We start from the raw sequence: 27,455 nt of genomic DNA, 5'->3' as shown, positions 1-27,455 counted from the left end.
CGATCCGATATATCTATAAATATCTTATAATTTAGAGCAAAATTCTGCCATTTTATGGATAATCTTCATGCCCTACTTTCAAAAAAGTAAATGTCTAAATATGCAACTTCTTTTGCACTGCAGTCACCTCAAAACATGCATTTATTAAGGAGGTCAATGAGTCATTCATATTTTATATCGGATCAGTAGAATATCGGTTATCGGAAGCAGTTAATTTTTATATCAGAATTTATCGGTATCGCCCAAAATTTCATATTGGCCTATCCCTAATTTCTATTAATTTTGGCAGCGTCTGCCACCATCCACATGGGAATTTGTTGTTTCACTGCTTGGTCAGTTTCCGGTTCCTGTTTCCTTACATGCCGCTGCGGGCACTGATGTAGTCTGTTTGTCCACTATGTTTGCTACTAACACTGGGTTTCAGTTGCTGAAGTACTGGGAGCCAAATGTGATGTGCCTGTGTGCTGTCGATGCTTAACTCATGTGAAAAGTGCATGACTGCGTGTGTCTCCTTGATCTTGGTGTCAATTAGAATGTGTGATGCACCTCTGGCTGAAACGTTTTTGATTGCGTGACTGTTGAATCTGAGGTTCTTGTTTTCTCTTTCTTTCTGGGCTTCTGTTGTTATATCCATTCACTGATCAATCTGCCAACGTAATGTGAATTGCACTCACATTTGTACTCCCAGGTTGTTTAGGGATGAGAGGAAATATTGCTTGTCTTTGTAGAATGCACCGACAAGAAATTCACCACAGAAAACTAAGCACAAGGAACCAGTATATCCATGCTCTCTCCAACCATCCATCCAGAAAGCTAATGTTTAGCTTAACTTTTATCGAAGAGCTTTCTCCTACTGCATGAGTGAAAATGATCTAAGGAAAGAAGTCACCACAATCATGGTTATACTACTGAAGAATGGCTATGCTGATCAACTATCAACAAGTGCAATAAAGCTTAGATGCAGATACGACATCCAAACCATCCCACACAAACTACCAGGAATAAAATTAAATGGATTGCCTTCCCTTACCACCACATCACATCCCACTACATTGCCAAGACCCTGAGACAGTACAGCATTAAAGTAGCACACAACCCAGTGGCCAAAACAGACAGTGCACTTAACAAACACAAGCAATATTTGCTCTCACCCTTAAAAAAACTCAGGAGTATTTTGAAACCAAATGTGAGTGCAATGCACATTACATTGGCAGATCAATTAGAACGATCAGTGAACTGATAAACAACAGCACTTGACAAATGACAAAATCACCAGCCAAAGAACAAGCACAAACAACTTTCAGACAGACATGTATCTTACATCTAATTGACACCAAGATTTAAGGGACACATGCAATCATCGACAGTAGCACATCACATTTGGCTCCCAGTACTGCAACAACTGAAACCTAGTGTTAGTGGCAAACATCACAAATGAACAGACTACGCCAGCGCCTCTAGCGGCATGCACAGAAGCAACACAAAGTAGAAACCAAGCAAGCATTGAAATAACAAGTTCTCCTGTGGATGAAATTAAATAGAAACTTTATGAGTAAGTTGCTTGGAAGAAGTTAGTATATTGCTTCTTGCAATGTTCTCTGTTTACAAGTGTGTAGATTTAGTACTTTTTTTTATCTTTGCTTAATTACAACCAATTCTGATAATGATTGTAAGAAGCTCCAGTGTCATTGTGATATAGAAATTTTCTTCACCAGTACATACTCCTATGAAATTCAAAACATACTACAAATAAAAAACAGAAAATGAATAGAAATGACAGTGATGTAAGCAATTAGTGATTTCAAATAATCAAGAAACAATTGAAGAGTGAAATAAACTTCCCACCACCCATATTGCATTAAATCTGTACATAAGAATAGGGTAAATTAAAGATGGAATCAGAAAGAAAATGCAGAGAAAAATAAGTGTAGCAATCTTTAACAATATTACAAAAGCAAAATCCTTATAATTGTTTGTTAAGCTTGTATACATTGTTAAATGTATAATAAATGTATCTGTTAGCATCAAAATGTTGAGAATTATTCTACACAAACTACTAAAAACAAATCGAAGTTCATAGAATTTACTTCATAAAACAATTATATCATCAAAATGTTGAAGCTCTCCACTTCAAATTATATCAGAAATGTTTTAGGTTAACTGAATGTATTCTACTCAAACATTAGAACCAAGACATGTCACTAAACATATTGGAAAATGTATTACCTCTTCCAATCTCCTGAGCAAAAGCAGAAGCTGCCTCTCCATGCCCCTAGTCTCTGTTTGAGCTGCCCGAGCTGCATCTTTCCTCTGAGCTTCCAATTCTTGTAAGCGTGCTTTTCGGGATTCAACTCTCTGTGCCAACTCCCCTAATTCTCGTTGAAGTTCCTCTCGACCTGCTTCCCATGCCGCCTCTTCTTCCATTTGTCTAAACTCCAGGTCTTCAAACATCTGAAACACATAAAAAACTATATTTATTAAGGGCAGACATGTTACAGCCGCGAGAGCTCTTTGCTCTTTCATTCAGCCATGGGAGTGGCTATTGCAAGATGAAATTTTGGGAAGATTCCGACACATATAAAATTACTGAAAGCATTAAATTCAGAAGAGTTGCAACGTGGACGACGATCTGCTAGTGTGTTGGTTGTAATTATTTCTCTCTCCCAAAAACAATAGTTCAACTGCAGAAGCAGTCAAGAAAGTATCCCTAAATGAAGTTTCTGAAGGAAATATTTTGCTGATTTTTTTGGAAAGAGTAGGGATTAATCGGACATCAGTGAAGACTCAGATGTGACATATAGTGCAACAGTTAACAAATTCCTGGCCATAAACGACCATGGTCGTTTTAAGGAATGTGTTTGTATTTGCCTGTAAATGAGTAAAGTTGTTTAGCTGCGGTGTCCATTTTTTCAGTTTTTTTTCTTGATATTTTCTCACCCCATGTTGTTTGGCAAATAAAAATGGGTGCAACATGAGACTTTGGGGGAAGTTCCGATGCGACATGTGTGGATCCTTGGAGGAGCAATGGGGGTGGGGGTGGGGTCATTGGTAGGGGACACCAGCAGAAAACCTCGAAGAGATCAGGTTCCTATCCACCGGGCTGAAAGAGTCAACGAAAAAGTGCCATTTGCAGCCTCGAGGGTGCCTCGTTAAAAAACTCGAAAATTCAAAATGACAGCAACATTTTTTTTAGGTAAGTTTGGATTCACAAAATGCCTGGGCTGATAATTTAAATGACCTTCCAGAGCTGGGCATCATCTTGCCGAAATGATCATGGAAAGTGTTTTTACCAATGTTTTATGTGATTTCTTTTATCACAGAATTTTAGGAATTATAAATGTCATCTGTAATGGGGTACATATATAAAATTTTAGTTTTTAGGGAAAGAGTTAAAGTTTACCACTGAATTCGCACATTCATTGTACAACGGAGATCAATTTCCAACTAACATGCAAACTGATAAAAGTACAACAAACCTTTCTCTCGGCCTCCCATACTTCATGCTGATGCTTCAACTGCTCAGCTATTTCCTTCTCTCTCACTTCATTTCCTTTGTGTGAAGACAGTTCCTTTTCAAGTCTGTAAAATAATAAAATAATTTAATATTTTCTTGAAATCAACCAATGTAGAGGCACTTTTCAACCTCACATATTTTGATTCATTTGAAATTTGGCATACTGAAAGGTCACATGAGGTAGGAAAATATGCAAAGTTGCAGATCAATATCTTTCGTATTTCTGAAATTACAGCGTTGCAATCTGTGCAATTTTGACCATTCAATCCATCTTGTTAACTTTAAATTGCAATATTTCTGCATTCAGCGCACCTATAGAAGTGATTCGGACAGCATTGGAAAGGTCTCAAAGGGGTTTTTCGCATGCGATATTGCATGCCTATGTCAAGGTAAAAAACAATTGAAGGTGGTGGTGTAAAGAAAACTTTGGTAACCGTTTTCTCAAAAAGGGATCTATTATTTTTTTCAAAAAAGGTCATACATACACTATTACTCAATAACTGTACAAAATATGAAAATGGGACACCAATGGGATCTGGAATTATGTTAGATTTAGGGTAGGGTAGAGTGGGTTAGGTAATGCATAACATAATTTGATAAGACAAATTCCTAATATTCAAAAGTAAAAGTATAACAGAAATTAAATACAATATTGTTTGAATTAACATACATGAATCCGATGTTTTAAATTTGCAGTTATTAGAAATACAGGGTGATTCAAAAGTCCGGTCCCATAGGTAACTCTGTTATTAGTGCACATAGCAAAAAATGGAAAGAGGGGAAAGTTGTTGGAAATAGGTGAGTTTCAATCTAAAGTGCTTGAATTTTCAACATATGGTGCACCGTTCAGGCTGTACACTGGTAGGAGCCTCATTGGTAGCAGAAAATGCCACATGGTTGGCCCTAAATACTGCAGGGCATCGCAATACTATACAGTACAGGGTAAATTAACAATGGGTGATGATAATGACAGGTAAACCAAACAAATGTTTGTACTAAAGTACAAAAATGTGAATGTGTGGCACAGTGTGAAGTACTTATGCACTGCAGCGTGATTCTCATTTGTGAGTTTTTAGCCTTTTCTAGAGGTCTGGGGAAAGGAGGGAAGTGCACGTCACATGTTCACGTTTTTAATACTTGTTTATTTTGCCTGTAATTATCGTCATCCATTTTTAATTTACCCTGTACTGTATGGTATTGTGATGGAAATTATATTCCTTACTTTGATTAGATGAACCTAATAAGTTAAACTCCACTAATAGTTTTTCTTGTATGTACGCATTGCTTGCATTGTAGAATTATTTTCCTGTAGTTTACGGTTATTACAAGCACAAGAAAACAGTTTGATGAAGGGAGCGTGTGTTCTCCTGAAACGTCACAATGAAAAACTGTTTTCTTATGCTTGTAATAACCGTAAACTACAGGAAAATAAACTCCACTAGTTCTTTAAAATCATATTTTAACAAGAAGAGCCCACATCCAGTTTCTGCATGATGTATATCTATTACTTCAAAATCTTACATTTTGAATAACAGTTACAGCTTTACAATTGATATGGATCAACCGACATTACATTAATACTAGTAACAAAGGGAGGTAAAATGAACACCAAATGTTGTCGGAAGCATCCTTTCTGTGTATCTGTGTATTTCTAATATTTCAGTTCTTGACATACAAGTCCTTCATTTCTTCCTCAAGGTACCCACTTTATACGATGCTGGGTGGGCACCGAAGCTGCTTGAACAGGTGGAAAAAATCCCGGTTCTCCCCCACCGGGGGTGGGACCTGGGTCTCTCGCATGGTAGTCAGATGCCCTACAACTGAGCTACCGTTAATCAATTTATTTATTAATTAAATATTAATTAATGTATGAAGTTTAAAAAGCAAAGATATTCACAAGTAAAATTGTTGGGTTCAGAGCATTGACTTAACACATTGACTGCCGTGTGTATGATATATCATACACATGGCTTCTTGCTTCTGGGCCACGTGTATGCTACTCCATACACAAACAAGAACCTGATTCTTGGCCGCGTGTATGGAAATGCGTACACAGTTCAAGCAAAACTATATGACTGTTAAATAGCCGTGGCGTACAGCTAAGATGGGGCAGTAATAATTTTTCGTTCTGTAATGTCTTACAAGAGTAATAAAATCTTCAAATCTTTATTTACGCTTACGTATTATTTTCACTAGTACAAATGTATTGACAACTAAAGAAGAAGGGTAAATGTGTAAATACATTTTTTTCTGGTTTGAATTCACAGCAAACGATTATACATTATGGAATACATTGCTAGTACATCATAATTCTTACAAAACGATTCGTTATATAATATTTTTTTGTAAACTTATGTTCCTTGTAGATATATATAGATATAAGAATGACATATTTTGTACCGAACACTTTGGAAGTTCAATGATTTTTGTTGAAACACTCCCGGCACATAAAAGGATTTTTGGGACATTTGTCACATACTGTCTTCACCCACCTGGCAAACTTCCTCCCTGTCGAGTCAGAATTTCCACTTCTGCCATAGATTTTGTAGCAATGTACACAGCGTCCTTGCTTCTTTCTTCCATTATCCCCTACTTTGTCTATCAAGTGATGAGTTGGAGTTTTTCTGCCTTGCTGCACAGGTAAAGTGAGTTGCTGTCCAGGAGGTAATTGTTCAGAAAGAATACTTAGGATTACACGTTCCCTGAATTCATTTACGTGTATGTTACTGGACTGGATGCAGTCACTGTAGAGAATGTAAGCATTCACGAGAGCCGTTCCCCATATAAATTCAATAATAACTTTCTTGTACCATTTAGTAGTCTTTCGCAGAGCATTCCCATATGAAGCCAACTGATCACTTACGTCAATAAAGGACTTGCCAGTATTGTAATCAACAATTGCGGTAGGCTTTCTAATTTCTGAACCACGTCTTTCTGTTACAGTTACCTCTTCAGCAGAGTGAGCTGTAGATAGAACTAACACATCTCTCTTATCTTTCCACTTCAGAATAGTCACACCTTCCTCAGTTTCCTTTCCTACAATATCACCTTTCCTCAATTTATCTTGAACAACATCTGCTGGCAAATATTTCCGGTTAGACCTAATTGTACCGATCAGATGGGTATTATTGTCAATGGCAAGGTAAGCAAGAGGAACGCTGGTGTAATAATTATCTGTGTAAAGACGCCGGCCTTCACCAAGAAGATCTCTTACAAGCTGTAACACAACAGTTTCAGGAACTGACATGTTACCGGACGTGTTTATATTTCCAACATAAAGAACAATGTTCCATGTATAGCCCCTGCTGGCACACAACTTGAAAACTTTCACTCCGTATTTATTCTTTTTGGAAGGGATGTACTGCCGAAATGAAAGTCTTCCCCGCCATGGTATCATACTTTCGTCGACACAAATTTGTTCCCCTGGTGTGTATATTTCTTGGAATCGTGAAATGAGTTTGTTGGTGATGTTCGTAATTTTTTGTAACCTGTCATTAGGGACAGCACGTGAATTGTCTGCAAAATGCCACATTCGTAGAAGCAGTTCAAATCTGTTTCTACTCATTATACTTCGGGGAAGAGGAAAATCATACAAAGCACTAGTGCTCCAGTAGTCTGATAATTTTGGTACTTTGACCAAGCCCACCCATCCTAATAGTCCAATGAATTTTTTCATTTCCTCACATGTGGTTGGCTCCCAACTGTGAAGTCTAGAATGTGGCCTCACATCATTTTGCAACAAAATCTGTGTTGCATAAAGGTTAGTTTGTTCTACAATCAGTTTTATAATATCACTATCTATGAAAAATTCGAAAAAATCCAGAGGTTCACCTCCTGACAATGTAGCAGCCAAGTTTGGGTTTATTCCAGCTCTTCCATTGAAATTAATATTCGGTTGCTTACCTTTCGGAATATCCCAAACTAAATGACTGAAATCACGGCGGGCGTTGTCAGATGGATTCCGCCGCTGAACTGTAGCTTCTTCGTCGTTATGCTCACTGTCTTGCTGATGTTCAACAGAAGTTGCAGGTCTAGAACACGATGCACTCTCGTCTCTTTCGCCGCAGGAAGCCGAATCGTCATCAGAAGCATCACTTGGAAAATACTCAGGGTCCAGATCAGAATCGTAATTTAGGTCTTCACCACTCATATCACTGAAATCTTCATCACCCTGAAGGTAAAGTCTAATCTGGTCTTCATCCATTTCTTATACGAAATACAGAGGACAATAAACACAGTCTACTTTTTCTTCTCCTTCTTATGACTCTCGGCGCCAACACTTGGAGGCGGTCTTAGTCAAAGGGGCTGTATCACAAGAGCACTGCGGAAAAAAAACACGATCTACAACAGCATTTCGGCAGAAACAAAACATGCAACTGTTACGTCATTGTTGCTAAATCGTAACAGTTGACACTGTTGCAGAATCATTTTATAGCAATTGTCAGAAGCTACGAGCTACATTTCACCACAAAATTTTAAAACAACATGATATTCGGAAAGAATAAGACAAAATGTGGTAACTCAAAGCGAATAATTACGTGTATGAAATCATATACACGTGGCATACAACGTCAAATTGAAAAACTACGCCGCGTGTATAGAAATGCATACACGCCACAAAAACCTCAACAATGGGCTTAATTTCAATTGTTTGGAGATATTATGCATACACATTTCATTCACAGTCGGTCAGTAACAAGAAAATCGGATTGGCCCAGAAGAGATACATTTTCAGTTACACGGTGGCAGTCAATGTGTTAAAAAAATATATAAGGGTAATTTGATAAATAAGTGGACTGGGCCTGTGGTTTCAGTGTATGTAGAAATAAGGAAAAACCTATTGTGTTTATTGATACATTTGTCTATTTTGAGGGATGGATTCTTCCAGATATGCGCAATGGTATGTGATTCAGTTCCTGTGTGCTGAAGGTGTGCAGCCATCAGAGATTGTACGCCGGTTAAATGTGGTGTACGGGGATGATCTCGTAACACAATGTCATCCACTTTTACACATGCTTCTTCATCCGTCACCTGGATCACCTGCAGGTCTGCTGCACTGCTTCTTCTCCCTTCTCAGAATTCCTTGCACCATTTAAACACAGGCATGTGCTACAAAGCTTCCTCCCTGTAAACTGCATTTCACCGGCAGTTGCACTGCACACCTTCAGCACACAGGAACTGAATCACACACTGTTGCGCATATCTGGAGGAATCCATCCCTGCACTTATTCACGTTTGAGGGTTGAACGTCTACCTGCAAATAAAACAGATGACTAACAATGTGTAATGTGCATTTAACATGCACAATAGTGCGAACCTCAGCTATGGATGGGTCACAGGTGGCGGATAGTGAAACCTCCCTCAGATATGAGGGAAAGCTGTGAATAATGAAAAACCTAAATAAGCAGTCTCGGACCAAGGCGGCAAGGTTATCAGGGCGTAGAGGCATGGACATACCCAGCAAATACCACAGATACCCATCGACAGCCTTGTGTCATGGCAAATAAACACTGCCATAAAAGTGTTTGCCCCCACCTGCCTTGTGGGCCTGGAGGGATCCAGAAAGGCTAAGGGATTTGGAACCCCGACAGAAAAACAAGGGTGTACCTGAGAACCCACAGATGGCAGCCCCACCACCAGGTGTAAGCTCTGACAGGCCTGATTAGCCAACAGCCAAAAACCTTAAAAATTCGAGAAAAAGATGCAAGCCGGACTGGAAATTGAAGACAATGTGGGTTACGAATAGGGACATTGAATATCGGAACACTGACAGGAAGAACTGAAGAAATTGTGGATCTAATGGAGAGAAGAGGAATCAACATCTTTGAAATGAGTGAAACGAAATGGAAAGGAAGAGGAGAAATGAAATTGAGGGAAGACTATAAACTGTACTGGGCACGTACTGAAGAGGGCAAGAGAAGTGGGGTTGGATTTGTAGTCAGAAGTGGAGTAAGGGAAGAAGTAGAAAGGTTAAATGACAGAATAATAAAACTAAAAATGAATGGAAGAGGGAAAGTAAAATAAATTATACAAGGGAGGATGAAGAAGAATTTGAAAAAGACTTGGAGGAACATGTAGGAAAGGCATGGCAAATTGTGATAGGTGATTTTAATGCACAAGTGAGAAGAGATAAGAAAGTGTATACGGAAATACTTGGGAGCAGATGGATGGGGACAGAGGAATGAGGAGGAAAGAAGGTTACTGGACTTTTGTGAGAGAAATGGACAGTTAGTAGGTAATAGCTGGTTTAAGAAGAAATATGAGAGCCATAAAATTACAAAATACAGTTGGAATAATGAACAAAGGTCTGTAATAGATTATACACTGGTAAACACGGAAGTAAAGAAGATAATGAACAACGTTAAAGTCATACCCAGTGAGAACTTAAGACAGTGACCACAGGCTACTAGTAGGAGATATGAGGAGATGGAAAATAAAAGATAGAAGGGAGAAACAAGAGAGAAGGATAAGAGTGTGAAAATTGAAGGATAAGATTATAAAAGAGAAATATTAAGAAATATTGCGAACTAAAGTGGCAAGAGATGAACTCAAGGGAGTAGAAACAGAATGGATAAGATTTAAAACAGAATTAGTAGAGGCAGTCAGAAAGGTATGTGGAAGGACAAGCAAGAATAGAAAAAACACCATGGTGGAATGAAAGAACTAGATGCAGTGAAAAACAAAAATGGTGCATTTAGAAAATGGTTTAAATTTAAATCACAAAATACACGAAAAGAGTACGTGGAAAACAAGAAAAAGGCAAGAACAATAGTAAAGGAAGAAAGAAGAAAGTGCATTGAAGAATGGGCCATAGTGCTAGAAGTTGTAGATGATGAGAACAAGGAAGAATTGTATGGATTAGTGAGAGAAAGGAGGAGAGAAAGAGGAGACAGCTGTAAGCTAAGGAATGAAAGGGGGGAAACCTTGCAGAAGAGGATGAAGAAATAAGGAGAATGTGGAGAAATCATTTCAAGCAACTGCTGAATGTGAAAAGAGAAAATGAACATGAAGAAGTGAAGAAAAAGAAAACAGGAAGGGAAAAAATGAATCTCACATGGAAAGAAGTGGAGGAAGCACTAACAAGAATGAAGAGAGGTAGAGCACCTAGAGTAGATGAAGTGCCAGTGGAAATGATGATAGGAGCAGGAGTGATTAGTGTGCAGTGGCTGCACAGAGTGTTGAAAACAGTGTGGCAAGAGAGAGAAGTGCCAAGAGATTGGACAAAAGGACTAATAGTTTCCATGTTCAAGAAGGGGGACAGAAAGGAATGTAAAATCTACAGACGTATAACACTAATGTGCCACTCAGCGAATGTGTATTGAGAAAATATTAGAGAAAAGAATAAGGGAAGTAACAGAGCTGAACATGACAGAGGAACAGTTTGGATTTAGAAGAGGCAGATCAATAGTAGATCTGATGTTCACCATAAGGCAACCACAGGAAAGGCACTATGAGTATGGAAATGATTTGGCTTTCCTAGATATAGAAAAGGCATACAATAGCATGGACAGAACAAAGATTTGAAAGGCTCGAAAAGAGAAAAGAGTCGAGGAAGAGATAGTGTGCAAAGTACAGAGCACATACAAGGTGAACCAGAGCTGTGTGAAAACACCAGTGGGAACATCGGAGTGGTTCAGTATAAGTAATGAACTAAAACACGGAAGTGCTCTTTCCCCACTGCTCTTCATAATTACAATGGATGCAATTAACTAAGAGGCGGGGAAGAAGATAGGTGAGAAAGAGATGAAGGCCCTGTTGTTCACTGATGATTTAGTAATATGGGGAAACAGGGAAGAAGAAGTACAGAGACAGCTTGATAGTTGGAATGAGGAAATCAGAAGAGCAGGAATGAAATTTGGTGCAGAAAAGAGAGAGGTGCTAATAACAACAAGAAACAGAGCCAGAAATGAACCAAGAATAAAGATGGACATGGAAGAGTTGAGGATAGTGGAGAGCTTCAAATATCTAGGAAGAATAATTGAGAGAAGTGGAAGAATAGATGAAAAGGTAAACAGAAGAGGACAAATGGGTGGTAAACTATATCAAAGCATTCGAAGATTAATATGGAACAGGGATGTACCTATGAAATGCAAGAAGGCAATATATAACACATACTATATGCCAATAATTACATATGGAGCATAGACTTGGAGAATGACAGAGAGTGACAAAAGTAAGATGCAGGCAGTGGAGATTAAATTTTTAAGGAGTATATTGGGGAAGACTAGTAGGGATAGAATAAGGAATGAGGAGATCCGACAGACAATGGGGGTGGTGAAGCTTCAGGACAAGATAGATCAGGCACAGATGAGGTGGTTCGGACACATGAAGAGGGTGGATGCAGAAAGACTACCAGTAAGAGCTTACAATACACAAGGAGTGGGAATAAGGCCAAGGGGGAGACCAAGATGTCTGTGGAAAGAGCAAATAGCAGAGAGTGTTAAGAGAAGAGGCCAAGATTGGAACACCATGGAAAGAGAGGAGTGGTGGAAGACCAGGAAAAACCAATGCCACCCCAGCAAGAGGCAGGAACGGCGAAGGATGATGAATAATAGACAAGTGTATGAATAAATAAATAAATAGATTTTTCCTGATTTCTACATACACTAAAACCGCAGGCCCACTTATTTATCAAACAACCCTTATACATATACGTAGGCCATTTTTTTTCAACCTCCAATAGACCATAAAAAAAGACAAGTGTAAGTAACAAAATGAATTTATTACCAAAAGTTATGTAGATACCTGGTTACTTTTCGACATAATCGCAGTGAAGATACAGGCATTTTTGTCATATTGTGGGATGAGCTTTCCGATCCTCTCTGTGAAGAATGTTGCCGCCAGTGATGTGAGATGGGCCTGAATGTTGTTTTGAAGCTCCTCATTGGTATGGAAGCTTTGGCCTCCTAGCTAGTTCTTCAATGCAGGGAAGAGATGAAAATCACTCGGTGCTAAGTCAGGGCTATACACCGGGTGATCGAACACTTCCCATTTAAACTGCTCCAGAAGGTGTTGGGTTACACCGCCGAGGGATTTTCATCTCTTCCCTGCATTGAAGAACTGGTTAGGAGGCCAAATGCCTGTATCTTCACGGCGATTATGTAGAAAAGTAACCAGGTATGTACATAACTTTTGGTAATAAATTCATTTTGTACTTACACTTGTCTTTTTTTTATGGTCCATCGGAGGTTGAAAAAAAATTGATATATACCGGGCTGCTGTTTTACAGAGGTTAAGAACCGCTGCTCTAATCTGTCATCAAAGTTGATTCAATTAATCGCATTACCTGTGTGATTCTCTCTCAGCTGCCTCCAACTGTTTTCTGCATTCATGTAAACGGTGTGCTTCTGTCGCTCGATACTGTTCTATGTCTCTATCCAACTGAGACACTTTGCTCTTCAGAAGTTTCAGTCTTTCTTCCTCTTGAAGCAGTTTTTCTTTTTGAGCCTCCCATTCGCCATCCAGAAGGGCCTTCTCCATTTCAAGCTGTGAAACAAAAGTGTATAGATATAGTACTTTTGAACACAGATTGAACTAGCTACTTGGCCATTACTAATTTAGAATACAGTATTAATTTTGAATATTAATGCCAGAAACAGGACTTTATGGCCTCGAGTGACAAATGGTCAATGTTAAATTGTCTGAAGATTGTTCAGTAGCCACAGTTAAACTGTAAATTAAATAGGTCTAAATACTTTTCAACATCATTGTGTTAACAGATCTTGGGAATGGTACATATTAACATTACAACCCCAATGATTCCAGGTTTAAGTCCTCTCATGGGAATGGGTTTTTCTTTGTAAGTGATCTTTTGTCAATTTCATCTATCATTATTCATCCTCATTATTACAATTAGCCAAAAGGGGCAGAAAAGTGATGCTAAATAGGAAAAAAATACATCTTCATATTCATGAATTCCTAACTGTTCTTTTGATTCTGTGTCCCCTCTACATAGGACTCCTCATGCTAAAGGCATTAGGCTACTAGAAGATCCAATACCACAATACATCACATACATTTAATCATACCTGAAGACGAGTCAATAGTTGAAATATTGTAATGACAATCAAACAATACATTACAGCAGATATATACATATGTAGGTAGACTTGTATAACTTGAGTCCAACTTATCTATTTGTTGAATATACCATAAAATTCTGCTACATTATTTTGTTCTGTCAGCATGCAATAAAGAAGCAAAAACACATTACTACATATTATTGGAACTGGTTTACATACAGTATTTACAAAATACTGAACTAAGAGACATACTAATGTTCACATTCTCAACAATTTCTAGATAACTGAATATAGTTTACTACATAAAATTATTCTGAATAGTTATACCATGTCAAAATTAAGAGATCCACTTCTATGATAATATGATTTTGAAATAACTATATATATTGAAAAAGAAAAAAAATGTTCTATATTCTGTAAAGATAGATTTCATTTCCTTACTACATTAAGTCTACATTTGGATTGTATTCACTGTTATTTAGATATTTATAACAGTTTTGTAGCATATTTTCAATTACAAAAAGTACACAACAGCAAAGGCATTCCACATAAAGGTTCCTGAATGTTCCTGTAACAAATGAACCAAAAATCATCATTGTTCTTTGAAACAAGAAATTATTTTGAAAAAAGAAAAACCACTGTTGTGACTAACCTAAGCCCAGTGGAACTGATTTTTTCAAATATGTGGATACATGAACCATAATTTCAATCATCTACTATGAAAAAAAATCTACATCAACTGGTCATATCGATAGTTAGAACAATGCATTAAATTCCTCTTGCCACTATAGAATACTATATTTGAATTTAATCATACAGTTTTCTATACTTCTACCTAGATTTTCCTACAAAAGAAAATTGCAAACCAGAAAAGTTGAAACCATAAACTAAATATAAAAATCCATTGAAAAATGCAAGATAAAATGTATGCAAATTACCTCAATTTCGAAGAATTCCTCCTTGAATTTGCAGGGAAAAAATGTAGAAACTGATAAAAATCTTCATATTACAATCTATATTCCGACAATGCTTTTTTATATAACTTGAAATATACACATTAGTAATTAATTCAGTAGATTATATTATGCGATTGGTCTAAGAACAACAGATGGGATAGATATGATATAATATGACAAGAACTCAGTAAAGACTTGAATAAGTCATTAATTTCTTTATGCTGTGTTCGAAATTTAACATTGTTGATATAAACTGGTAATTTTTAAGACATATCAATCTAGGCAGTTTAAAAATATTTTTTCATAGCAAATATTCTAAAATGTTGATATTGTAAATATTACACATCCTTGTACTTAGAAGCATTTTACAACTACGCTGCTTAATGTCTATTTTAGATTGTATGAGCTGAAATCAGTTCTAACAGTTCCTACTAAATGTCAAAAGAATACATACTTCTCTAAGTGCTTCTTCCTCTTGCTGCTCTATTTCAGTAACCTTCCTCTTCAGTCCTGACATGGAAACCATTAGTTTACTTCTCTCCTTCTTTAGGACATCAGCTTCTTCTTTCACATTCTGAAGAACAACATAAATAAGAAATAAATAAGCAATTCCTAAATCTACACATTATCATTGAAAGCAGTGCTGCATATTAATATGTAAATCATAATATTATTGCATGTATAAGCAGATTCTATATATTTCTTTTATAGTCTACGGTCCTTACAAGAATAAAAACACATTTTTTTGTTGTGACATTTCAGAAGGGAACATGTGTTCTCATGTGTATTTATGCTTGTAACAACCGTAGACTATAAGAGAAATAATTCTACAATGTAAGCAATGCATGTGTACATAAAAAAAAAAAAAAATGCCTCCCCAATTACACGGTGATCAAGGGGTCCCAGGTTCGATACCTGGTGGCGGCACATAGTGGTTCGAATCCCACTTTAAACTGTAAGTCCAGTCCCGATTAGCCTTACTGTGCAAATCAATCAATCAAGAACAGACTTAGAAGTGGTACATGATCATCTAATAAACACTTGTCTGTATATTGGTTTGAATAGTACAATTACTAATAAATTTACTCATACAATATTTCTATAAATAGTTTGTAACTAAAGACATGTCTGTATATTGGTTTGAATAGTACAATTACTAATAAATTTACTCATACAATATTTCTATAAATAGTTTGTAACTTGCTCTCAATAACTAATATCTAATAACACGTTTCTTTCTGCAAGACAAAAGATCTATATACAATCTGGTCATTCAAGTTCGGAACCACAAGTATAGAACTTACCACTGGTAAATATTATATTGGACAACCTTAAACAATGTATATATTGAATAAATACTTAAAAGATAGTGTACATCAGTAATTTAAATGTAAATGTTGACAACTAATATTAAATAAAATATTTGTCTACTTATTAAAGTTCCACCTTAAAAAATTCCCCAATTCGATGTAGTAGTACTTTTTTTTTTTTTTTTTTCACACTCCCACATAGCCAAATGATTAGCACTCTTCGGTTTGTTGTGCGCAGTCGCAGGTTTGTTTCCTGGTGGGAGCTAAAAATGAAATTGGAAAAATTGAAGAGAATTTGTGATATTCTTCAAGGTGGAAATTATGTTTTTTATAAGATGAATCTGGTTAAAATAGCCTGTTTCATGTATGCTCCAATAGCTTCTGTCGGACTAGAGATCATTTTCTATTATGAAAAGCATTCTTCCCGACAGTCGGCTACCTATACATGTATATAAAAAAAATAAAAATAAAACGTGGTTATGTGCAACCAAGTCAACAAAGGAAAGTAAAAATGTTATTCCCGTGTAATTTTAACTTTTTAAATGAAATTATAGATATAAGTGCCTTGGAATTTGCCACTTTGTCGGTTTATTGTGCACTTTTTTCCTTTTGGTGCCTATTTTCCACATCATAAATCCTCTTTTGCTTGCCTATTTTAACCAAAATAAATGCCTGAACTTCTGGGTTCTATTGATAAAGAGGCCTCCCCAATGGCGTAGTGGTAATGTTATCGCCTTGTAATCAAGGAGCCCAAATCTGGTGGGGAGGCACATTGAACAGTGGTTTGGATCCCACTTTAAACTGTAGATCCAGTTCCGATTAGCATAAATGTGCATAAAGCGGACTTAAACATCAATTCAAATTATATTCATAAAGATAGAAACACAAATACTTCATAATGAAGGTAAAAAATTAGTCCACAAGAAAAAATTAAAACCTTACCGTTTTACCCAGCATGTTGTCCCTTACAGCTTCCACATTAAAATCCAGATGATCAACCCTGTTAGCTTCGTATAAAACAAGCCCTCCAGGCTGGCTCCGAGAAGATGACTTGCTGAACTGCTTAGAGCTACCAAGCACAAAATTCACATCACCAATTCTTGCACTTCCATCACTGTTTGATTCTTTCACTTCACCATTCATTCTCGGTTCCACACTTGCATTTTTTGGCCTTGCTATAACTTTCAAACAACTATCCACCGTATCTGCTTCCGTTTCCAACGGTCGGATGAACTTGTCCCTTTCCAATGACGTTTTTGGTATAATATGCTGCTTTTTCACAACTGGGGTTTGTGCGTTTGTCTTAGGAACCGAAATGTTTTCACTAGACGAAGGTGTTGCTCTGGTTCCCCGCTTTGGCGACACTACAGGCTGTTTTGAGGAGTCACTTTTACCAGGTGTCGAAGGTCTGGTCCACAACTGGGAGTCTGTGGAGATGAAACCATTCTGATTCCTGCTTTGGGAATTTAACTCCCTGCTTCCACTGACAGACTGGGAAAGATGTTGGGACTCGGACACTTTTCTTCCTTCCAACAACTGGAACTCTGTTATAGCTAATCGGTTTTCAATAACCTCACAAGAATCCTTCCTGTCTTTGCCAACAATGGTCTTTATTCTAGTTCTGGGACTGTGGGGATATGTGAGGTATGGTTGAGAGGAAACTACATTTTCGTATGGACTGCGAGGTGTTGGGTTAATGAACTGGTTGCTTCTTGGAAGAGAATTGCTCCGGCTGTCTGTGGGCGAAACAGGCGAACCTCCATCGAATGTGAATATTTGGGAAAGTTCATCTTCGGAAGCTGTGAGCGGCTTTGGTCGTAATACAGGATGGTCTGGTGGAAGTCGGCCACTTGGTGATGGAAGACGTTTATCCCTTGGTAATGACCCGTTTGTCTTGATGCTGTAAGAAGAAAACATAATGAAATTAAAATTCAAAAGTGATAACTAACAAACCCAATTAAGAATTTACTTTTGAAGAGCAGAAATAAAGGGATTTCAAATAAGAATGATACGATTTTGAAATGAACTGGCAACTATGCTTCAAATGTTATAACTGTCACTAGTTGTCATTTGTGTTTAGTATACTGTAACAATTCATCATGGCTAAATACACGCTTCAAGAATGTTTGGTTAGTATCCAAAAAATTTATGAAAATAGACGTTCTCTTGTGAATACTCAACGTGCACTTCGCAAAAACTATGGTGCACATAATCGCCCTTGTGTGCTTGCTATTCGTCGAATCGTTGAAAAATTTCAAAGGGATTTTACTCTTCACAATGCGAAAATACCAACAAGAGGTCGAAATGCAAGAAGTGTAGAGAACATTTCTGCTGTAAGAGGTAGTACCATTGCAGAATTTATTAATTCCTCGTCGTGCTCAAGAATTAGGGCTTATAAGAACGACAACTTGGCATATTTTGTGAAACGACTTGGGTTTACGCCCGTATTAAATTGTGTTGACCCAAGAACTGAAGCAACTAGACCATTGTAAGCGCCATGACTTTGCTGCTTGGGCTTTAGAGCAACTCGAGACGGATCATAATTTTGGGCACAAAATTATCTTCTCAGTTGAAGCTCATTTCTGGTTAAGTACATATGTTAACAAACAAAATTGTCGTTTTTAGTGTGAAAAGAGATTCACGAGAAGCTCTTGCATCTGCAAAGGGTCACTGTATGGTGTGTTTTATGGCATGGTGGCATCATCAGACCTTTTTATTTCCAAAACGAGGTAGGAGATGCAGTTACAGTAACTGGTGAGCGGTACCGATTGATGTTAACAGAATTTATGTGGCCGCGGCCGCGGCTCTTCCAACCCCTCTTATTTGCTTTGGCGTTTTGATTTCTGCACGGTTGCATGCCCTGATGTTCTAACTGCAAAACAAAAGTTACCCGAAGTAGATTGGTCAAATAGTCTAGGAGATATAACGTCTTTCTGAAATAAGTGTAAAATTGCGCAAGGCGGCGGCCAGAGAGAGGCTACATGCGAAAACCCGCTCGGACGACTAAAGGTTAAGCTGACTTTATGCTCAAGATAGGCTAATCGGAACTAGACAGTTTAAATTTGATCCAAACCACTATGAATGAAAAGGGGATTGAAACCCAGACCACTTGTTCACATTACTTATTATGTCTGATCGTTCAGTTTACCATGGTTGGAGAAATTCTGACAACATGCAAGCCATGAACACCTACTTTTTACAAAATAATGTTCTAATCTCTAAAACATGGAAATCAGCTTGGCTACACATATTGTTTACATTAATCAATGCAAGTGCACGTTAGAATTGATTCTTGGTGAGGTGAGGTACCCGATCGGAATTCGCACTTCCTAACTACAACTTCTGGATCCACCACTGGATGGAAGTGGGAGATGACGCTTGCTTCTGGTCAAAACATATGCATTGGAAAGCTCGTATTACCCACTCCATCCACAATTTTCTGGAATATGCAGACCTGAACCTGAAGTTATTGAAACTACTTTCCCACGGGGGTTCAAAGCGGTTGCTTAAAAGTTCCGACAAAGCTATTGGGGAAAATGTCCATTTTCACTTGGGACTTAAATTGCTTTATGTTGCTAGAAGCAGTACCGCCACGAATTTTTCACCAGTGCCGTAGTTTATTGCTTCTGAACAAGAGTTGGCAAATGTGTACCCTTGGAGTGTTGTAAACTCATTTTTGGGCCAAGATTTCCCAAAATAGATATTGAATACATGCAAAACATTGTAAATTGTGAATAGACTACCTGGAAAACAAAGCCGCCCCCTATCCCCACGCATACCAACATACACACTATTCCTTGGAACGTTTGGCTATTCAGATGTTTACAATCCAAAAATATGTTATCCACATGAGCTCTTATTCAAGAAAATTCAGACAAAGCAGTAAGTTAAAGTATCACCTTTGTTACACTGAACAATGAGTAATTTTTTATTTTAAAAAAATCGCATTTCTGCGAGATTCCGAGATAACTGAATTCATAAAATAATACCGATGTACTTTTCCTCTCTTGGTACAGTAGCTCAACTGTGCATTATTAAAACCTTATTTGCTATCGTACTTCTGCAGAGCACGTGCATGCATGCATTCAGAGCCGGATTAAGACGAAATTGGGCCTGATGCTGCTACTAAGTAAGCTGTTTAACGTAAAATTGATAGCATTAACTTGAAATCTTCGGTGAACAATAAACACAACGACGTTATAGTTACGTCACAGCGCAAAGAATAATACTAACTGTATAACAAGTACCGTTTTTTCTAGGAGTCCGAAATTGTGTCTCCAAATTTCATTCTAAGATTTATTTTCAGGTTAATATAGCAAAAGAAAACTGTTCAGCTTTCGGAAAATTCTCGTCTGTTTTCATCTGGGCCTATTTCAGGAATGGGCCTAGTGCTGCAGCATCAATAGCACCCACCTTAATCCCTTACTGCATGCATGTATGCACATTTTGAATGTAATGCTGAAAAGGAGCATGGAGCATCATTTGCCTCAGAAGGAGGGAGTCCAACGTTCCAACTCCCATGGAAAATAAACTGCATCTAACGAAACGCAAAAGTTTTGCGATGATTTTGTTCATTTTTTTCACGAGGGAGAATTTGGCATTTTTAACACGGATTGTATTTATCGCAGCGAATAACAATTTATTTAAATATTTATTTCCCCCACGTTTTCACTGAAAAACCTCGCCTATCCTCTGAAGAGCTGTGATCGGATTAATATAATGCTTCTCTCTGCCTTTCTGTACCATTAGATTTACGCTTAGGAATAGTAGCGGCGATTATGGAGCAGTTGCCCCCCCCCAAACCTCTTAATGCTAAGCCTTATCTACCAAGAAAAATAAAATGTCTCTGCCCCCCCCCCCTCCCCTATAGTTTTGGCACCCAATTGCCGCTACTACTTAGGAAAGTTATCTGTGAAGGATGCCTCTTCTCTTTCTTGTCGCCCATACATCCCACTTCAGTTCTCTTTCTTTCCTCCATGTCTATTCCCTTATCTTACACCTACCTACCCCTCTCCCTCTCTCTCTCTCTCTCTCTCTCTCTCTCTCTCTCTCTCTCTCTCTCTGCGTCGCATTTCTATATCTCTTTTTCTCAGCCCAGGCCTCTATTTTTGTATCCCTCGCTGCCCCGCGTGTTTTTCTTAACTCTTGTTTATTCTGCCATCGTATACTTCACTTTATTCCCTGGGTATACTGCCACTGCGTCTTTCCCGGTACTTTCTTGCTTCTTCTTTTATTTACCTCAGATTCTGTCGGCCTTTTCGACCTCCTCACTTCACCACTCTCTCCCTTGCACCTCTGTTGCCCTGTCTTTTTCCTGCCTTTCTCTGCTAAATTGCGAGCCCCACTTTGTTCCATACACAATAACAATTTTCGATATAAATATAATATTTGTGCCTTTCCGCAGTCCGGGTGTCTTGTTGAGTTCTCAAAAACGTCGCGCAACACTCTAGCAGTCTATATCCTGGAAATTGTGCAAAACGCATATTTTTTTCATAATTTTGCGTCAGCATTGCGAGGAGAATTTGATAGTGTGAGATTAAATTAATATCATGTGAAACTGTTAATATTTTAACAAACAACTCTGTTAGATTGCTACGATATATTTCCAATGGAAAATTTGCGTTACGGTATACATATTCTAAAACGCTTTGAATTAGTACAATCTCCAAGTGCTGGTATCGCTTCAAAGTGGTTTTAGCTCTGCCCCATTCATATAATTTGTGAGAGTAGTATGAGGCGCGCTCTGATGTTTACATACTTCATTTGGTTTAATTTTTGTTATTTAGAGTCGCTTTTCGTCCACTTTTGACTAATCGCGACGAAGAGGATAAGTGTTGATTTGTAAAGGGACACTCGCAAAGAAAATCCATGCTCAGGCCAGGATTCGAACCTGGGGCATCTGGTGCGTAGTGCGCTGTGCTAACCGCTCCGTCTCGGAGGGGTGCTACTGCTTACAAAGACGCAGCTACGCTGTTAAAATGGAACATAGGATACGATAAGGCAGATTACTGAAATGATAAGACCTCTCCGATGGCGTACTGGTAACGTCGTGGCCTTGTAATAAAGGTGTTCCGGGTGGTGGAGGTACATTGCACAGGGGTTCGGATTCCACTTTAAACTGTAGGTCCAGTCCCAAGTAGCCTATTTGTGCACAAAGTGGACTTAAAACAACAATTCGTTCATTCATTCTGAAAGAGAAGAATACTTGTCTTCCCCCAAAATTCAAAACCCTTATTACAGTGCACTATAGACCTAATGCCACGTTGATTAACAATTAATACAATAGCTAGAATAGGAAAAAAATCATGGTACACTCTTCAATGTGTCCTGGAGCCGCGATGGTCTAGTCCATAGGACGTCTGACTGCCAAGCGGGAGATTCGGGTTCGATTCTCGGAGTGGGTGATCTAAGGTGTGAACTTTTCCGGCCTTGTCCCTGCACAAAGCGCCTCTGAGGTTCACTCAACCTCAAATTAATGTGTTCCTTGGGGCAACCCTAGGACCGGATCGTGTTGCTGATCACGTCATCTCCAAAAATCGAGAATGTGTGGGCTTCTACCTCCACATATTATACCTCCCTTCCCTATATTATGTGCCTTCATGGGATGGTGTAATGTGTACAGGGATACGCGTACTCACTCACATCTCTAGCAATGATTTGTTTTTCACCTGCAACTCACCGATAACACGGCAGTTCAATTTGTTGTATTCAATTACTTATAATAATACACACGTGCCATCATTATTGCTATAACAAATAAGAAAATTCCTATGAACCACACACAAAAACTTACCTGCACCACCCCGGCAGAGTATGCAGGACCACCAAACCAGAAGTCGAATCCACACTACGGTACACAAACGTACAGACACACTACTCTCGGTGAAAACGGGCATGACCCCACAGATTGTCACCCCAGATGAACCTCGGCTCAAGAATGACAAGTAGACACAGCATGAGAGCAGAGGGTCTTACCATTGTCAAAATGAGTTGATGGGTGCTGGGTTGCCAGATTTATCGATGGGAGAGACTGGAAGTGCTCTGTCAACAAAACACCGGCAGCGAAGTGGCAAACGAACAGAGGGCCGCTGAATAACATCCTACTGTTTTGTCCTTTGTTGGCTCTTTAACCAGAACAATAGAAAACCAGGTCAAAACAAATTCGATATCTTATCTCTTCCCCCATTTGTCATGGAAAACAGCTGGCAGCAAGAGTCAACACGCGATTCAAAGCATTTAATGCCAACGGAAGTTATTATTGCCACTGTCGGCGCTGTTTGTATTTTTGGTTATTTGACGCAGCATTTCCCCTTAACGTTAATCGCAAGATGATGAATGGTGAAATAATGAGTTTTAATTGATTGATTGATTTGCTTTATTTTACTTCGCTTTTTGTGCCACTTTTGGCTAATTTGCGAAGATGGGGATGATGATGATGATATGCAGTGGCGCAACCACAGGGGGGGGGCAACAATGACGGCCAAGTGTACCTGCAAGGGACAATTACCGCCAAGAACTTCAAATTTTATGTAAATAAAAATACTTTTAGTAAAATTTCTTTTCTTAGCCTTATTTAAGTTCAGAACCGTAACTAGGGGACGTCGGGACACGGCCCTGGACGCCGAAACGATCTAAATGAAAAGGTTGTAAAATTGATTGATTGATTTGTGTTTTTTTAAGTCTACTTTATGCACAGAAAGGGTAATTGAGACAGCTTAAAGTGGGTTCCGATCCACTATGTGCCTCCACCGGTTATCGAACCCGGGACTCCTTGACCACAAGGCGACGATGTTACCACCACACCATCGGGGAGACACAAAAGTTGTAAATGATATAATGACATAGCGTTCCGTGAAATTATTTGCGCCCTTTTAAATTAATATTGATTTCAGCCTGCAAAAAAAATGCATCCAATAATGTTCGTGCTCGCTTCGCTCGCAATGTATATTTCTTCACTGTAATGCATTGTAAATCACCAGACAGAGAAATAAAACTTGTCTTAATTGATTTTTGTTCTAAATGCATAAACAATTGTTTTGAGGAAAGGGAGCGTGCACATTTGAGAGACAATTTATGTAATTTTTGCTGTTTGTTTATTGAGATGGATGAATTGGTTATGTAATGTATTTAAATAATATATGCGGTATATAATATTTATTAAACTTTGAATACGTACACAATTTAGTGTCCACGTCGCTCCACGTTTCATATATGCGTATGTGTAACATATATCGTGCATGAAAGTTATGGTAATGTAAAAAAGAATTATATTTGGAATGCATTTATCAAGCATTTTATGTCTTTCAAAAATAATTTCTGCTTGTTTTCCGTTATTTATGTGAAATTGAACGTGTTAAAAAAATTATTGAAATCGTTTGTTCGAACACGAATGCTTTAGCACAAACTTCTACCCCCTTTTTGCATAATTTACGAGGATAATAAAGTAGTTGATAGTAGTAATGATAATGTTGGTCCTGGGTTCGAATCCCGGCTTGGGCATGGATGTTAGCGAGTATCGATTCATCATTTTAATCATGCATTCGCTCATCCTTATCTTCACAAAGTGGCACAAGAAGCGAAGTAAAATAAAGCAAATTAATAATAACAATACCACTTCTTTCGTACCGTTTCTGTTCTGTCTTGTAGTTTATTGTACTCCCTCTCGCCACCGAAGTTCACGGGTTCAAATCCCGCCTGTTCTTTGTGAGTTTTCTCCATCAATTTCATCTTATCATCACTCATCCTCATAGATTAGCCAAAGGAGTAGTACAGCGAAGTTCATATAAATACAAATTATTCTGCTCCCAAAGTTTTCCTGGCTTTCTCATTGAGTAACGTGTATTATTCTACACTTTTGTACCGTCAGGTTTTTAAACGTCAAGTCCTGAGTTTACTATAGTCACATTCGTTAAACCATAAGCTACTTTTCTTGACAAGTTACCACCAGTTACCATATGGGAACACACGCTTTTCTAGACCCTCACAGATGGCACATGCTATCACGTCATTTGAGAGAACCCACTTACACCCCCAGACTTGGCACCGGGTGCTTTCCATCTCTCTTTCTTCGAAGTTCCTCGCAAGTCGATGACGATGAGAAAAAAATAAGTGAGTGTGTAAAAGTAGTTCACGATGTAAAGATTTCGACCATAATAAATTAGTAAACCACCAAATAAATGTATATAAATATAGAGTGTAAATTCAGCTTGTTTTATAAAAATTTCATGGGCTCCTGAGTAGTCAAATAGTTAGCGCTCTCGTCTCTGCTGCGAGTGGTCCCTGGTTCGATTCCCGGTGCGAGTCCCCAAAATATCGGCGTTCATCCAGCGTCGTGAAGACAATTGGTGAGCTACTTGCAAAGGAGAAATAACGGGCTCGGGTCACGAAAGCGGCGATGGGACTCTGTGATAACGAAATGAAAAGGCCGCTCGTCCTAGCATTTAGAGGGTTGTTGCGGTATGGAGTTTCGTTTAGTTTCACTTCTTATAACTCCATAACATTGTTATGTGTCTCCTGATTGTACAAGTAACGTGTACCCGATAGCATTTGTTTATTCTTTTTGGTCTTTCTGGCTCTATTCGGTGTACTGTAGCGCAATAAACGTACGTTTGGGCTTTAAAACAACACTCCGAGCTATTTCTGTCCCCCGAAGAAAGCTCTCGGGCCAAGAATCGCGATTTTGTGCTACACATGGATATTTTTGAGTGCGACGCCTGGCTCGGGCCGACCTTGAATGAAGAGGTCCTTCGAATCGTTGGGAATCCAGCACACACTACAAAACTCAAGAGCAGCCCTATCGCCAACTAATAGGCTGTAGAGATTAGGAAAAAACACCTGTTGCCGAGGCTGTCGGCAAGAAGAAAGATCCTTCCGCGTGGAACAGGCCTCTCTCAAGTTTAATACAGCGTTCCAACGCATTAGTTCCACGATTTATTGGCATAAATCACTACAAGGGGCGATGGCGTAACGGCAAGGATAAAGGGGGCCGCGGTGAGGTCTCGGCAAATTGGAAGGGATTGTGAGGGATTTAAAAATTAATTCATTTTGCTGCTGGCAGGGTGAGTGCCTTTGGAAAAGAAACAAGTATTTTTCTTCGCCCAGCGTTGTGGTTAACCTTATCGCCTGGTAATCACAAGATCCCAGGTTAAATTCCCGGCAGTGGCTCGCTTCACTGGTTAGGATCCCAACAGAAGGACACTTTGGACCTTTGGCCTGCACTAGTCAAGAAGTTTTCAAAAATTCCTATCCTTTCGAAAAACCGTTAGAATATTCCAAAACCTGAAAAATAACATGAATTTGAAATTCCTTTCAGAGTAGCTACTCAAGAAAATTTACGTTTGGCTTTTTTTTAACAGTTTTCTAGGTATCCATTTTGGAAATAAATAGCGCCACGGAACTACTGCTAATCCTTAGCCAACAGCGAAAGAAAAACACATGAAGATGCATGTGAATGCTTTCGAAGGAATTGTAAACGGATGTAATTTTTCAGAATCTGGAGTTTAATGGAAACAACTTGGCTAGCGCGGGACTGACGTCAAGCGTTGACTTATACCGTAGGTCCAGAGCAAATTGGCTTATCTCTGCCCAAAAAACTCGGGGCTTCTCTATTTTATAATTTTTCCACACTTCACTTGGTTTTCCTGTAGTCCTCGAATATCCATACCGCTACGTCACAGGCATAACTTGGATGAGGGCAAGGTGGGCACTCGCCCCTGCCCCCATCAATTTTTAGGATTATTAAAATGTATAAGTTAGGGGTATTTTTATTAACCTCCTCGGACCTGAAGTTCATGTTCTACAACCCAAAACTCGAGCGGTAGGAATGAATATATGAAACCACTCGTGGCTCACACCATATTCAAACACTGAAACCATAGTTTCGTAGAGCACCACACCAATGGCGACCGCCTACATTTTCCCCGTACGGATACAAATTGACGCTCACATCTTGAAATATCAGCACGAAGTATCTTATCATCACCTTGCAGTTCCTGCAATTTTAACAGCTGTTAAAAAAATAATTGACAATAGTATACCCCCTGTGGCTCTACAGCCCTGGAAGGGCCTTGGCGTATCTCCCGACTGACAGTTTTCCTCCCACAATCCAACCAGAGGTGTGGAGATCTTCAACCGGTAATAAGATGACGTGGGATCAGCACGTCGAACCCTCAGAACAATACAGGCACAGCAATTTAGAGAAATTATCTACAGAAAGGTAATCCGCGAAGGTGCTTCCAAGCAAGACAGGACAAATATGATAGTAGAGCTTCTGTGGTTCTACTTTTTGTTCCTACTGCTTCCCCCCACCAGTTTTGTGGGCAAATGTGTTGTCTGCAGAAGATACCGAGTTGTTCATGGAGGACTAACACCAACGTGAGGTCAGTTCTCTAAACAATAGAATCTTCTCCAAAGATCGCCTGATAGATAACCTGAGAATCTCTTCATTAATCGTACCCGGAAATGCTTCAGGAAGCATCAGTACCAAGAAAATTCCAAAATAAAATGCGCTGCAAGTGGCACTAATCTTATAAGTCTTGAGACGGTATTTGTAGGGTAATATTTGTATAAGAACGAGGGGAAATTTCTAATTTGGATAGCGCATGCGCTCTCTGCTTGGGGGAAGTTTTTTTTTTATGTGACACGATGCTTCGAA

The 27,455-nt window shown here is 38.7% G+C and overlaps 1 protein-coding gene across 3 annotated transcripts in view; it reads right to left on the bottom strand.

Annotated features, from left to right (window-relative positions):
* LOC145978704 (uncharacterized) overlaps positions 1-27,455 on the bottom strand; it is a 289,117-nt gene that overhangs the window by 118,358 nt on the left and 143,304 nt on the right. For 2 of the 3 annotated variants that reach the window (XM_083111504.1, XM_083111503.1), the window contains exons 7-12: positions 16,745-17,702; positions 14,947-15,066; positions 14,475-14,495; positions 12,801-13,000; positions 3,477-3,579; positions 2,227-2,451 (exon numbers count right to left, since the gene is read on the bottom strand). In XM_083111504.1, the coding sequence (XP_082967630.1) occupies positions 2,227-2,451; positions 3,477-3,579; positions 12,801-13,000; positions 14,475-14,495; positions 14,947-15,066; positions 16,745-17,702 (1,627 nt within the window). The remainder of the gene's footprint in view (positions 1-2,226; positions 2,452-3,476; positions 3,580-12,800; positions 13,001-14,474; positions 14,496-14,946; positions 15,067-16,744; positions 17,703-27,455) is intronic. The other variant, XM_083111505.1, reaches the window with a different exon arrangement.

This window comes from Lepisma saccharinum, chromosome 25 (genome assembly GCF_977018435.1).
Source record: "Lepisma saccharinum chromosome 25, izLepSacc3.1, whole genome shotgun sequence".
Taxonomy (NCBI): Eukaryota; Metazoa; Arthropoda; class Insecta; order Zygentoma; family Lepismatidae; genus Lepisma; species Lepisma saccharinum.
Note: the sequence above shows the minus strand (reverse complement) of the source record. Positions and strands in the feature narration are given on the sequence as shown.